Here is a 14,371-nt window from a genome sequence, read left to right on the forward strand (position 1 = left end):
GCATAAAAAATTACAATCTAGATTTCCCATTTATTATGAAAGGATACCTTCATAAATGTCAATTATCGGGATATTTGTTATGACCATTTAATACCATTTATGACCATTTGATGCTTACGGAAAATCATGAGTGGTGGTAAATGAAAACTGCAAAGATAGACATGACACAACGGATTCGAAACTGAATACGTCTGAATCTACCGGGATTGGTACTAGTAAGTAAATATAAAAGGGGGTCCCCCTGTTTATATTTACTGAGGAAATGAACTTGTTTTACCATGAATCAGGATCGTAATTATATAGTGGCCATGAACAGTATATTTATAAACTTCGACATTAATGACTCAAGTCCGCATTTCCCATCTGCTATATCTCAATGAAATTAACTTTCTGTCAATTTCCCCGTTTACTTTGTAAATAATGCTATTATTCCAGTGTTGTTGGATTGAACACGTCCTTCGTGGGCTTTTGCGGGAAACCGGTTTCGTAACCTGTCTCTGACGTTAGAGTAGCCTCCCTTTGGTTTCTGGCATAATCAGCGCCATCTAGACCATCACCACGTCACTTTAGAATACGAAGTAATGTACAACATGGAATGATATTGTCAATAAGCATGTGTGTCCTAATGGCAGTCACCGTGCAGAATGGATAGTCAAATATGACATAAATGGGCATGTAAGATGTCCACGACATAACCGCTGTCATTTCGCAGATATTAGACAACGAAATTATCCAAGTGAACGAGTCAGCCATTTTTGTTTGATCTACGAATTAGTTCTTGTTGATCATTTCTGATAGTGACATCTCGACTGTGATCGTCTCATCAACTCACGCAGGTACCATTTTAACCGATTGGTTATCTTGTTTGCTCTTATAACATTTGTAAAAAGCAATAATACTGTGATTCGGGACTCATGGTTTCCTTCATGTGACAGTCTTTGACAAGTGGGCCATTTGGGAGCACGACGTTTCATCAAATTAATGATTATGAAGCCAATATAAATTACGTCCACAATATTTTTACGCGTATGTTCTATTCGATACTGTCACGTGAATTACTGATCATATGTGATGGTTCTTTTTTTGTGAAGAAGTCTGACATATGCACAACTCACAACACACATGTTCTTACAATTACATGACAGGCAAAAATGAGCATCCTGCAATTGTTCAGTTCTTCTGATTGATGTGACAGTGTTTTGAGCAAGATCCAAATGAGAGGACTAAGAGTAGACAGTTCTGTGTGTCTTTATAAAATACATAAAATAAGTTCCAAGCGTAACATAACTATAGTTCATAAACAATTCAATTCTCAAACTAAACCTTTTGACTCCAACCAAAGCACTGGACAGAAAATGCTGTCTTCTGTCACTGTCAAACTGGAGAAAAAGCTCATGTGGATTTCTCATGTCAGCACGATTAGGTTGAATCCCATGGGTTATCAATGCCAAGATTATGATATAAAGTCCTGATTGTATTTTGACAGATCATTCTCCTATCCAGAGTTCAATGCGACCAGTCTTATGCCGTGTTAGACCTCTGTCATATCCTCACATTACATAAAATACATCAAGAGGGAATGTCAAGTCCTTTATAATAGTGTGTAATAATCTAACTTGTTTATTGTTAGCTTGTATGGGCAATGGGGTAGCCTAGTGGTTAAAGTGTTCACTCGTTACGCCGAAGATCCGGGTTCGATTGCCCACATGGACACAATGTGTGAAGCCCATTTCTTGTGTTCCCTGCCGTGATATTGCTGGAATATTACTAAAAGCGGCGTAAAACTCAATTCACTCACTATTAGCTTGTGTAATGAATTACTTAGAAAGACCAGTTCATGTTGTAATGTTAAACATGATCATCTCTCTCAATATGTTTAAGGAGACAACCTGCAGGATGAGTCCACCAAATGGCATCTACATTATTCAGGGAGAGATCTCCCTGGTTGTCACGGCGATGAGGAGGACATCGCGATGGGCAACACATACACATCATGTAAGCAGACATATTTCATATTTAATGCCTGTGATCATGTAAAAATATATTGTTTACATGCTTGATTGGTGTAAAGCAGATATCTCTTTATTAGTACATTCACACATGGATATGCAACAAGGGTGTCAAGCATTACATTAATTACTGAAGTGAAAGACAGATGCATGGTAACATTTTATTATTACCAGTAGTTTCTTTGACAACATGTTCACTGGTGTCTGCAAAGTGCAAGTGGACAATTTGTGTTTGTATCTTTTATTTACGACTTTTTTTGTATATAATTCAAACTGAGCTACCTAATTAACACTACTTTTGTGATCTATTGTAATTTTGCCTTTTGCTTTCTATGCATCGTTTTGCACCCAAGCAGAATGTAGGCATGGGCAACACTGGTCTGTCTTTATCATGTTTAAGCAAGTCTTCATTATGAACATACTGATAAACTGTATTTTGAAATTGTGTGTTTTATCAATTGTGATTTTTACTTACAGCAGGATGAAGACAATGATCCATTGTTTGGCAGCTTCTCACAGCTTAAAGATGTTCTCAACAACATCTCAGGTAAATGTAGATGTTAATTTTCAACAGTGCATGTTTATTATGTGAGCCTCATGTCATCAAATGTGTGCAGTAACCATGGTAACTTGTTATATTCTTGATGACAACTCATTAGGGCTGTAACGTTGGCACTGAGTTCATCCATTCTTCCTCTTCTCAACGGGGAGTAATTTTGCTAAAAACTGTTTATTTTGGAAGACTGAAATATTACAAAGATGATGGAACTAGTTCCGATCTCTAATGAGTTCTGTTTGGGTCTTAATTTATTTTTGTTTTCAGAGTTATGTCCCTTGCTCAATGCATGGATTTATTGTGGACTTCTCATTTTCAGTGTTTGGCTCTTGAAATAACATTTCTAATTCTAGTGGCTGTTATTTTGATAATTTCAAATGTTTCAGCTTTGCAAATGTCGATTGTGTACAGTAACAGGATCAGTAAAAAGAAAACTACTTCAATTTCTGGTTTAACATCATTGCTTTGACTTCAGTGTTAAAATAACTCTGTTACATAATGCTTTCTTTCCCAGTTTGCCTTTTTCTGACACTTACAGTTGATGAGCCTAGATAAATTCATGTGTAATAGTGTTTATGCCAACTCACCTTGCTCACCATATGTACTTTTCTTGTAGATCTGGATGAGCTTGAGCCTAATGTTTTTCTGAGCCCTTTCCTTGAAGTTATCCGATCTGAGGATACAACAGGGCCCATTACAGGACTTGCTCTCACCTCCATCAACAAATTTCTCTCCTATGGCTTAGTTGGTGAGTAGACAAGTAAATCACTGAAATTTTGTTGTTATGGTTTTAGCATATTTATGATCTGTGACAATACCTGTATTATATATATGGGGCCTTTGAACTTTTGAGCTTTTGAATGCAACCCTATATAGTAAAACACTGCGTCAGTGGTAGAGTGGATGCTGTTCGTGGTTTAACCCAAGTCTTCGATTGAAACAGATTACTCCAGGATTTTTGAGGTCGTGAAACGGGTGCAGTTATTTTGCACACCCAGCTTAATAGTATTATAGGATATGACTAAGATGGTGATGGGTGGACAAAATGGTTGCTTGGTAGTAAATGGATGGATGTAACCATCCTTTGTCATGCTTAGTTTTATCACTATTTGCACTTGTGCTGCGCGTCCGTGGTGTTGAGGATAGAGTGTCCGCCCGGAGAGCAGAAGGTTGCAGGTTCGATCCCGGGCCTCATCATACCAAAAGACATTATAATGTGGTACTTGTTGGTCCCTGCCTGGCACTTGGCATTAATGGGTATAACAAGGACTGGACAGCTCGGAGTCAGTATAATGTGGTTGAGTGTATGCTTAACTGTGGCATGGTTTCACAGTGAGATAGAACTATAAAACTAGCTAAAGTCTGGGCTGGTACAAGCAGCCACACACGTTGTCATATGAGCGAAAAAATTCTTAAGTACGACGTTAAACCCCATTTCACCTCACCTGTTTGCACTTGTCTTCAGTCTGATCCAGTCTTGGCTGCTTGATTAAACTGTCAAATGCTATACTGAAATATCCCAAAGGAAAACACACATCTGTAGTCTCGAGTTGTCTTCCTATGCTTTGTTTGTGAAATATGTGCTTTGTCCTCTTTTCAGTTCCAACTCGGGAGTCTGCCTCAGCTGCCATAGAGAATATAGCAGATGCTGTTACCCATGCAAGATTTGTTGGCACCGACCCTTCGTCCGATGAAGTTGTCCTCATGAGGATATTATATGTAAGTTCCTGGTTGAGGCGGCAGTTTTGCTAGCCCAGACACTACAGTTTGCTCCTTGTTGGTTAAAACTAGGGCTGTAATGATGCATCAAACTATCGATGGATTGCAATAGTTCAGTCTCCGATAGCAATTAATCGGTGGTAGAAACAAAAAACAATCAATGCATCGATAGTATGTGAGGCTATCGATAGTTTAGTAATTGACTTCCATTGATAAATGCACAGTGCAAAATACAGGATGTTTGGGTGCAGACTTGCAGCTTCATTGAGTTTATGTGTTAACTCTTTGCTTCATCTGGATGTCAAGTTTCTTGTCAGTTATTAATAGAGAGTGAAACTACTTCAACTTGTTTTTATTTCATATTAACAGTTAATATGAAATGAAAACAAGTTACTATACAATCATTTGAGACATGACTTCAAGTAAGATAATACAAGGAGAAGAAAACTATTAAAGTAGTATTGCAATGGTTGGTTGCAATAGACTATCGCTATCGCAATAGTATGTTGCAATAGACTGTCACTATCGTAATAGTTGTTTCCCCTTCAATAGTTAAAACCAAGGATATTTGTCATTGCTACCATGACCAGGTGCCATGATCAGTTGTGTGTTATTGATAACATGAGATGCTGCTCTTAATATCAATCATTGGTTTGTTCGCTTCATACTTCATTTTATCTGCAAGTACCAGTGAATAGCTGCAATATTGCTGTTGCAGCTTAAAGCAATATTTCGTCACTTGTACTTCATTACTTGATTTGGGGGCGGTGGGGTAGCCTAGTGGTTAAAGTGTGCGCTCGTCACAGCGAAGACCCGGGTTCAATTCCCCACATGGGTACAATGTGTGAAACCCATTTCTGGTGTCCCCCGCCGTGATATTACTGTAATATTGCTAAAAGCGGCGTAAAACTAAAACTCATTCACTCATTACTTACAGACCCACATCATGTTAATATTGGGGAGAACCACAATCCAACAAAGACCCAAAATAATCGAGAAAATAACATAGCAGCAACAAAGCTGCTGAAACCAACTCTCAGTCTCATGTCTGGGTATAGCTGTGTGTTAAGATATTGTTGAATACTGGGGCTGTAATGTCCACTCTCCTTGTGCCAGGTGTTGAGGACTCTGCTGCTGTGTCCGGCCGGCATCCTGCTCACTAATGAGTCTGTGTGCGAGATCATGCAGTCCTGCTTCCGAATCTGCTTCGAGATGAGACTCAGTGGTAACTCATGGTTCTCTTAGATATGTAATGTAGATATGATTTAACTCTTTCAGCTCCAAGTAGCCTTACTGTTAAATGAGTTTTGGTCATAACTTGAGTTATCTGCTAAGTCCAGGCCCCGATTTCTCGAAACAAACTTAAGTTTTTACTCAAATTTCAAACTGAGTTTGACAATTTGAAACAGCTGAATTTTTAACTCAACTGCATTTTTTAAATAAAAAAAGCCCAAACAACTTAAGTAGTCAATCCACCAAACTCAAATTGTCTACTATGTTTGAGTTTAATATTGATTTCAGTTTATTCTGGGGAATGCATTTTCCTGCGTTTTCTCAAATTTGAGTGAAAACTCAGACTTAAGTTTGTTTCGAGAAATCGGGGCCAGAGCTACAGATAACTTTTTGGGTCATTGAGTTATGTACTCACTTGTGTTCATCTCAATTGGGTATCCTAAAGTTTCTTTGAGTAACCAAATAAATTGTAGTCACCTCACTCAAACTCATTTGGGTATTTTGCCATTTTCCATTAAATTTGAAAATATAGTAAAGTTTAAATGTTAATGTTTGTTATTTATATTTGATCTGTAATATGAGAAACGATAAGAAAGACTGCAAGTTGTCAAGTTTATGTCCTGAAATAGAACCTCTCAGTATACTGCAGTTATTTTATCTATCTAAGCTAAGATTTGACATTTTTGTGTGTACGCACATAAGATCACATTTATTGAGTATTTACAAAAATTCAAGCGCACTGGTACGCAGTAGACTGAATAGAAATTGAGTTTTCACATAAATATTTGCATAATTTACGCAGATACGCATGCTTATCTGTACTTCTGTTAAGTATTAATGATAAAAAAATGAATTTATGATAAATATTTCATGTTACATACTCTTTCATATCTGAGTATGGTAAACTTACTGTCCAGAGATTATCCTGATAATTATGTAATTTTGGGGTGCATCTCTTCATTTCTGTTCTGTTTTTGTGGTGCAGAAATCAAGCTTTTGAACTTGTTGTTAAAACTGTTTGCCTAAAGAATACACATGTAGTCCTTTTGCAAAAGTACAATAATACACTCTTAGCATACTTATCATGCTTATGACAGTTCCTCTTTATTGGAAACTGATGGTAGTTTCTTTAGGGAGAAAGGGTTTGGGTTCATGTGGATGTTATATTATCACCGAGGTATTGTACATTCCTGGATCTTGGTTCCCTTTACCAGAGCTGTTGCGGAAGTCAGCTGAGCACACCCTCATGGACATGGTTCAACTGTTGTTTACACGACTACCACAGTTCAAAGAGGATCCCAAGTGGAGTGCAAACATGAAGAAGGTGCAGAAGCTTTTTATTAAATTTAACTACATTACAAAATGTTTGGACCAATATTACTTGTAGGAAGGGTCGGGAAATTAATTTGTTTAGGAAGGGGAAAAAAACTTGCAATCTATACTGCCAACAAAACTTTCTGTGTATCAAGGACAAGGGATGTAACTCCAGTTAGGTCATGCAAGGAATTTCTCATCTGAACAATTTGCCAAAATATTAATGTTGAATTGAGCTTCGGGAGTTTAATCAATAAAAAATAATAGATGATATTTTAAAACACTGAGCAATTTCAAAGCAACATTTGTGTATGACAGTGTTTTGGCAGAAAAACTATATATTTTTCCTTATCCTGACTCATGCTAATTATGCTTGTCTCCTTCCTCTTGCAAATGTTAGTGGAACACTTGAAATCCCTTGAAGTTCCCTTCTTAAAAAGCGGACGTAAAATCACTCTCACGAGTAGCGTCCCTTTAGAGACGTCTAAATCAGAGGATGAAGGTGAAGGCATATTCTCCGATACGGAACTTAACTCCTGGATCATCACCTTCTAAGGACACAGATGAGGCGTTTACCTACAAGATGTCCTACAATGATTTTGACACGCTCTACTTTCCACCGATCGACCCGATCTCTCAAGTACCAGACAACCTCAGCGCAGCTTTTGATAAAGCCACCAAGTCGCAGAATCAGCACATCCCAACGTTTAACGCCAGGAAATTCCCTCTACATAGGATGGAACCCTTCCTGAAGGCTCCAGAGGTTGATGATGACTACAAGATTATCACCGACTCCCGTCAGAGAACTTACAAGATTGAGGATAAGAAGTTAGCGCAGCTGGATACAACCACCAGACGTACTTTCTTCGGATTAGCCAGAAACAACGAAGCACTCATCTCGAAGTTCAAGAATTCCTCCGCCGAAGATTACCAGGTGATATACTCCGCTCTACTAATGCAGAAGAGGGACTATCAGTTTATGTCGGAGCACCTAGCATCCACATCAGCGGGCTTGACTCTCCTGAGAAGACAAGGGTTATTGTCAGCATGCACTTGGAGTGAATGCTTCACCAGGTCCTTATACAGAGCCCCATGGTCAGCATCTTACATCTTCGGAGGATGAAATTGAAGAAGTCGCCAGAGAAGTCTCTCACGAATCAAGGGAGGTTATGATGATTAAATCCATCAACACCTTGGCTAACGTGATTCGTCAGACGTCCCAACGCTACTCCAATAAGTCTAAGTTAGCAGGAGTCGAGAGAGCCAGAGAAAAGAAGTATTCCAGCATGAAAGGAGGAAGAGGCTCCTTTTGTCGCCCAACCGGAGCTCCTAGAGGTAACCCCAGAAGAGGCCGAGCACCTAGGGCTGCAAGAGGAATCAAGCGCTGAAGGCAAGGTTCGGAACGACTGGAGTCTTCTACCCCCAGCCGTTTTCTGTACAACCTTCGACAGTGGGTGGACATCTTCAACGCTACTGGGAGAATTGGGGATTACTACAGGATGACTACGTATCCCAGATATTGCTCAGAGGATACAAGATACAGTTGGAAGCCACTCCGCCGCTCAGAAGCAACCTGATGGACTTCAACTATGCAGCCAACCAGATAGAGAAACTGGATGATGCTATCAAGACCCTACTCGACAAAGAGGCAGTAGAAGAGATAGATCAAGATCTCATCACACCCGGTTTTACTCCCCAATTTTCCTGGAACCGAAGAAGAATTCCAAGGAGAAATTTCGGCTCATCTACAACATGAGGAAGTTCAACCGGGAGTATCTACGCAGACCAGCAAAATTCAAGATGATACATCTTTCTCAGCTCCGACATCTCATTCGTCCAGCAGACTAGCTCGCCAGCATAGATCTGCAAGATGCGTACCTCCACTTCCCGATACATGTGGAAATATTTCAAGGAAATACCTACGATTCCTTTTCAACCGCTCTAAGCATCTCATGGGAAGGACTAAACGTTTACTACAGAAAATCAAGCAGACGACTACGTTGCAACTGATTTTGGTCGCGCCCTACTGGCCAGCGAGGGTATGGTTTCCCGTCCCCATACAAGAACTCAGAAGTCCAACCTTGAAACTACCAGAGTGGTCGAACCTACTCGTCCATCCACACACCAAGCACGCATCAAGAGATGGAGTTGCAATAGATAACTAATGGAATATTAGTATATCTAAAATCCACATGAAAATGTCAGGAGAAGTTTCTGAAGAAATCTGACAAGTTGTTGTCCCCCCAGACTCATCAGAGAGAAGTTGAAAGAACAGAATCTTCAACAGTGCCGTCATAAGTTCCCAAGGGGGGTAATACAGGACGTAAATCTACAACCAGTGAATCCAGAACGTGGCCTGACCCACCACCATTTCCGACGGATTCTGCAAGCATAATTAGCATGAGTCAGGATAAGGAAAAATATGTAATTTTCTAACTAAAATTGATATTTTATACTTATCCTGACTCATGAGGTTAGCCCTCCCAACCTCCCCTCTTATGGCACTCTGGATTTCCCTGTAAATCCAGGTGTCTGGCTTACATACGGAGAGAGTGACAAATATGGCCGATCATGTGACCATTTGGGCCCCAAAAGGGAGGAAAGGGACGCTACTCGTGGGTGAGTGATTTTACGTCCGCTTTTTTAGAAGGGAACTTCAAGGGATTTCAAGTGTTCCACTATCATTCGCAAGAGGAAGGAGACAAGCATAATTAGCATGAGTCAGGATAAGTATAAAATATCAATTTTAGTCTGAAAATTACATGTTTTTAGATAGTTTGGATTACTGATAATTTTTTCACCAATTTTGAAGAAAATGTGGTATGTGGTCTGTGATACAAAAAACAGAAAAAATCCCAAATTTCACGTACATGGTTTCTTTGAAACAAGACTTAGTATTCATGACTTTGGCTGTTCAGTATGTTCATAAGCTTTTATCATGCCTATGTGATGATTGGAGTTAAATATACGTAAAATCTTCATCATGGCTAAATGCATTGTGTTAACTTCGTGTTATTTTCTCAAACCAGTTGAAGATGAGAGCTGGTGGGGTGGACCCAACACGGATGTCAAAAAGGAAACGTTCTCCAAAACCTCGCCCCAAACGATCTCACACCAACACGCAGCAACCCACAGACAGTCCCCAGGGTCATGCCTCTATAGCAGAGGGTGTGGAGGAGCCAGTAGAACAGCCAGAGGTTATGGATACCTCATCCTTTGAACATATAACGACAGACAGAATCATTGCCACAACACCTGTAGCACCCAATGGAGAAGGGGTTATTGATATTACTAGGAGTTTTGAGGTAAGTCCTCAAATATGTAGGATCTATTTATGCTTTATTATCTTCAGATATTATGGTAAGACAGTTTTCATATCGACCCAAGACCCACATGTCAGACAGAGAAGGTAAAGCCACTAAAAGACATTCAGACAGACATTCAGACAAAATTCCAGTTTCTGATCTACCTGGCTGATATCAGTCACCTACTGATAGACTGTTGACAAGCCATATCAGCTCAGCAGGGGTGAAGTGCAGGTTTGTTTTTCACTAGCATTGGTTACATCGCACATGCAAATGCCTCATTTATATCATTGATAGGTGTATGGTTAACCAGAGTATTGCTCATATATGATCAACATCACATACTGAATCCAGATTGGTTATCCAGGGAAACATTCACAACAGGTTAGGACAGTTTGCTTGATCATGTTAATGGCAAACATACTTCAGGATTGATAGAATTTTCAAGGTGCTCTTGTATGTGTCATCACAGTGTATGCATTAATAGTTTCCATGCCCTGCAACCTTGTTTTGTGATTATGTAATTTGGGAGAATGGCATTCTCTTCTGTCTCTTCCCATGCCTACCTCAACCAGATGCTTCATTTGCTGGCAATTTTACTATGTTTAGAAATCAGTAAATATTTTGATTGCTCGTCCATGAAGGAAAATCTCAAAAGAGTTTGCTTCACATGTTCCTATTAGATATGAGACCAAAGTGTCTCCTTATGTCTTATCACAATAATGATTGTATATCACTTGTTTACTGTCATCTATGTCTGTCTAGGCTGCGTCCAAGGCTGAGGAATCCCAACAACATACTACACAGACAACAGTTGTAGAAGCCCCAGAACAACTTCCAGCAGACCAGTCTGCAAGGGACCGTCCATCAGACGAAGCGCCCGAGAACAAGGCACCAGAGGACAAAGCATACAGGCTCCCTGCAGTAACACTTACATTGCCAGAAGATGGTTACCACCTAAAGGTACCGGCTGATTGCATGTCTGTATTTTGTTTTTGTTGGACAGGCAACTGAGTAGTTTCAGATCCCATAAGGTTGTCCCCCTTTGCTGTGTCAGGTTGTGGTTGTGGGTCTCAATAAGTTCATCCAGATTAGCATCTTGGCTTGACATCCCCCCTTGTCAGTTTAAGCTGACCTGTTCAGATAGAACTGAAATACTGTTTAAATCAGAATTTAACTGGATTCACTTTTCTCATTCAGTGGTTCTTTGTGCTATTATTTATGAAAAGAAACGTATCAGGCAATGAATTTGAACAATTTTAGAAGTAAACATGAGATTTGTGGGTGTTATTTATTTGACAAAACCCAAGGCATTCATATGCAGATTACATCTGCCATATTACAGTGTGGTTTTTTAAACAGAATACAGCATGCTCATGTCATTTACAATGTCTGGATATTTCTGACAATATTGATGGTATTGAAAATCACAAATGTCTGCTTAGTGCACATTTCTATGACTAGGGTAACTATTCTTGTATCTAAGGAGTTTACAGAGAAGGAGGAAACAGAAGCAGAATGTTGTGACAATTATGAGAATTAACATACCATTATGACTGGAGAAATGTTCATGGGCCTGTTCCACAAAATGATCTTAGTGATAGGTTACTCGTAATTCCCATACTTTACCCGGGTCGGTTGGGTAGCCTAGTGGTTTGAGTGTTTGCTCGTCGCTCCGAAGACCCAGGTTAGCTATTCTCGAAACGTTCATAGCCCTACAAACTTCTTAAACCCTTTCTTAACACATTGGCTACAATCAATGTTAAGAATTCTTAGGGCTACAAACGTTTGGAGAATAAGGGCCCTGGTTCTATTCCCCACATGGGTACAATGTATGAAGCCCATTTCTGGTGTCCTCTGCCGTGATATTGCTGGAATATTGCAAACAGCGGTGTAAAACTAAACTCACTCACTCATACTTTACCCTAAGCTTACGATCATCGTAGCATTAAGGTTGCTTTGTGGGCCCAATCTTTTAGTTACGTACTTGTTTGGCAGAAATCAGCGAGTGACTCTGAGCTGTACTCTGAAGGCGGGGATGACACAGAATCTATAAACTCCACAGCAGACTCAGTGGACACATCCTCGGTCCAAGACAGCGAGTTCATCAATCCTCGGGGTGTCCGCTTCACTCAGCATCACTATATGAAGAAGGTCAGTAACAATCTTGTAACACTTGCAACCTGATCTTTCAACACTCTTCAAGCTGTTTATGATTATCATGTCCTGTCAGTACTAGACTAACAGCTAGTCTCTGAAATGAACATATTATATAGAGAAAAATGTTTTTAAATTAAAATAAAATACAATGAAAGGGAGCCCAGAGACTCTTCATCCCTGAAACTGTGGTCATCTAGACTTGCCACACATCCTAAACTTGCATGGGTTGTATTGGGTATATTTGTTTCAGGGTCTTTATGACAGACTATGTCACCACATGAACTCTCTCTCAGCAAAATAGAGTACAATGAGAACTATTAAGCTTCAGATTGCTTTGTTACTTTATTCTGGGTTAGAATATAGGTCCCCAGCAACCATGGCTACATGTACAGTAAACAGGTAATAAATGATGACGAAGTGTGGTCAGTCTTGGTATCTGGGTTGATTGCATATCAATGACCCCAGAAGCAATATATTAATATTTCAATCACTGAATTGTATCATCCAGAATGGATTATTTACCTGGCCATGTGGCATGATGTTGCAGCATCATTTCACCTGACCTCCACTCACCTCATCTTGCCAATACTAGCCACAACATTTTTAACTCCAGAACACTTTCATCTCATCTCCTTCAGGTTCTGGCCCTCTCATTCCCTATGGTCTGCCCTGTGTTCGAGAACTGTTCCGATTTCTTGTGTCTCTCACCAACCCCATTGACCGCCACAACACTGACGTCATGATCCACATGGGCCTCAGCTTGGCAACTGTGGCACTGGAGGCTGGTGCAGACCACATCAGTTCATTCAACTCTCTCTTGTATCTCGTCAAGGATGAGATGTGCAGGAATCTCTTCATGGTCAGTAGATCAGCTTTATGTATTAAATATATCATGTTTTCTGCCCTAAATTCTAAATTTCAGAATTTAGAATGACAAAGCCTATCCAGGTTTCAAGTAAAATAACAAATTCTTCCCAATTTGCCTGCCAGAGTCACTTTGTTTAGAATCCTGGAAAAATCACTTGACTGCCTGGGCAAGTCACATTGGGAGGCTCCTTAAATAGAATTATTTCATTCTTGAAAAAAGTTGTTTTTATATTTCTTATTAATTAGGCAAATACTAACTCCTGTTGTTTGTGTATCAGCTCCTGCAGGCCGAGAGGCTGTCCCTGTTTGCTGCGTCTCTCCGAGTCTGTTTCCTGCTGTTTGAGTCCATGCGCTCACACCTCAAGTTCCAGCTGGAGGTACGTCCTAGCCTGGTAGTCATGCAGCGACTGGGGGTATACTTACAGTAGCCATAACATTACTTCATGTGTTTGAATAATTTTATATCAGGTACATATCATGTAATTTGCTATGAAGCCCATGTGATAGGGAGTGGTCAGAATGTCATTCTTTCTGCGTATTTCAACCAAGCTGGTTCATCAGTGTGAAAGGTTATTTAGCAGATTTTTAGTTAATCCAAAGAAGAACAAACCAGTAGAACAAGTCCAGTCAAGACAATTCTTGAAATAAGGACCTCAAATAACTCTGCATCTCTGCATAAAATATCCAAGTTAAATTATTAAACCTGAATTAAATGAACTTGTAAGAACACTGTTTTGAGAACTTGATGTTTTGTGTTTATGCATGTTTTCCATTTTTTGCAGATGTTCCTGACAAAATTGAGTGAAATTATTGTTTCCGAATCACCCAAATTGTCGTACGAAGTTCGTGAGATTGCCCTGGAGTCTGTGGTCCAACTGTGGAGGATCCCTGGCCTCGTCACAGAACTCTATCTCAACTATGACTGTGACCTGTACTGCTCCAACCTCTTTGAAGAACTCACCAAGCTCCTTTCAAAGGTCAGTCGGAAAGAAATGGTTGAGAATTCTTTCAACATCTGGACTTGTATCGTTGTAATGTATCTCAGCAACTTTCACCATTTGGATTGTGTGTATGAAAACGTGAAACAAGATAAAAGACAAATTGGAGAAGAAATATCTAATTTCCAGATTTATATTGTGACTTATGAATAAATAACAAAGAAGTTTTAACGTTGTATTTTACTGAAATATAACTGATTTGAGTGTTTT

General features: G+C 39.6%; 1 protein-coding gene across 1 annotated transcript in view; it reads left to right on the top strand.

Annotated features, from left to right (window-relative positions):
• The first annotated feature begins 533 nt into the window (after positions 1 to 533).
• Positions 534 to 14,371, top strand: part of LOC124263776 (Golgi-specific brefeldin A-resistance guanine nucleotide exchange factor 1-like) — a 42,281-nt gene continuing 28,443 nt past the window's right edge. The window contains exons 1-13 of the mRNA XM_046698481.1: positions 534 to 836; positions 1,885 to 1,995; positions 2,487 to 2,556; positions 3,182 to 3,313; positions 4,166 to 4,284; positions 5,401 to 5,509; positions 6,732 to 6,841; positions 9,861 to 10,136; positions 10,902 to 11,099; positions 12,132 to 12,294; positions 12,935 to 13,155; positions 13,442 to 13,540; positions 13,946 to 14,140. Coding sequence (XP_046554437.1) covers positions 1,897 to 1,995; positions 2,487 to 2,556; positions 3,182 to 3,313; positions 4,166 to 4,284; positions 5,401 to 5,509; positions 6,732 to 6,841; positions 9,861 to 10,136; positions 10,902 to 11,099; positions 12,132 to 12,294; positions 12,935 to 13,155; positions 13,442 to 13,540; positions 13,946 to 14,140 — 1,791 coding nt within the window. The 5' untranslated portion in view covers positions 534 to 836; positions 1,885 to 1,896. The remainder of the gene's footprint in view (positions 837 to 1,884; positions 1,996 to 2,486; positions 2,557 to 3,181; positions 3,314 to 4,165; positions 4,285 to 5,400; positions 5,510 to 6,731; positions 6,842 to 9,860; positions 10,137 to 10,901; positions 11,100 to 12,131; positions 12,295 to 12,934; positions 13,156 to 13,441; positions 13,541 to 13,945; positions 14,141 to 14,371) is intronic.

The sequence above is a fragment of the Haliotis rubra genome, unplaced genomic scaffold, assembly GCF_003918875.1.
Source record: "Haliotis rubra isolate DU_JTF1 unplaced genomic scaffold, ASM391887v1 Scf9, whole genome shotgun sequence".
NCBI classification, from domain to species: Eukaryota; Metazoa; Mollusca; class Gastropoda; order Lepetellida; family Haliotidae; genus Haliotis; species Haliotis rubra.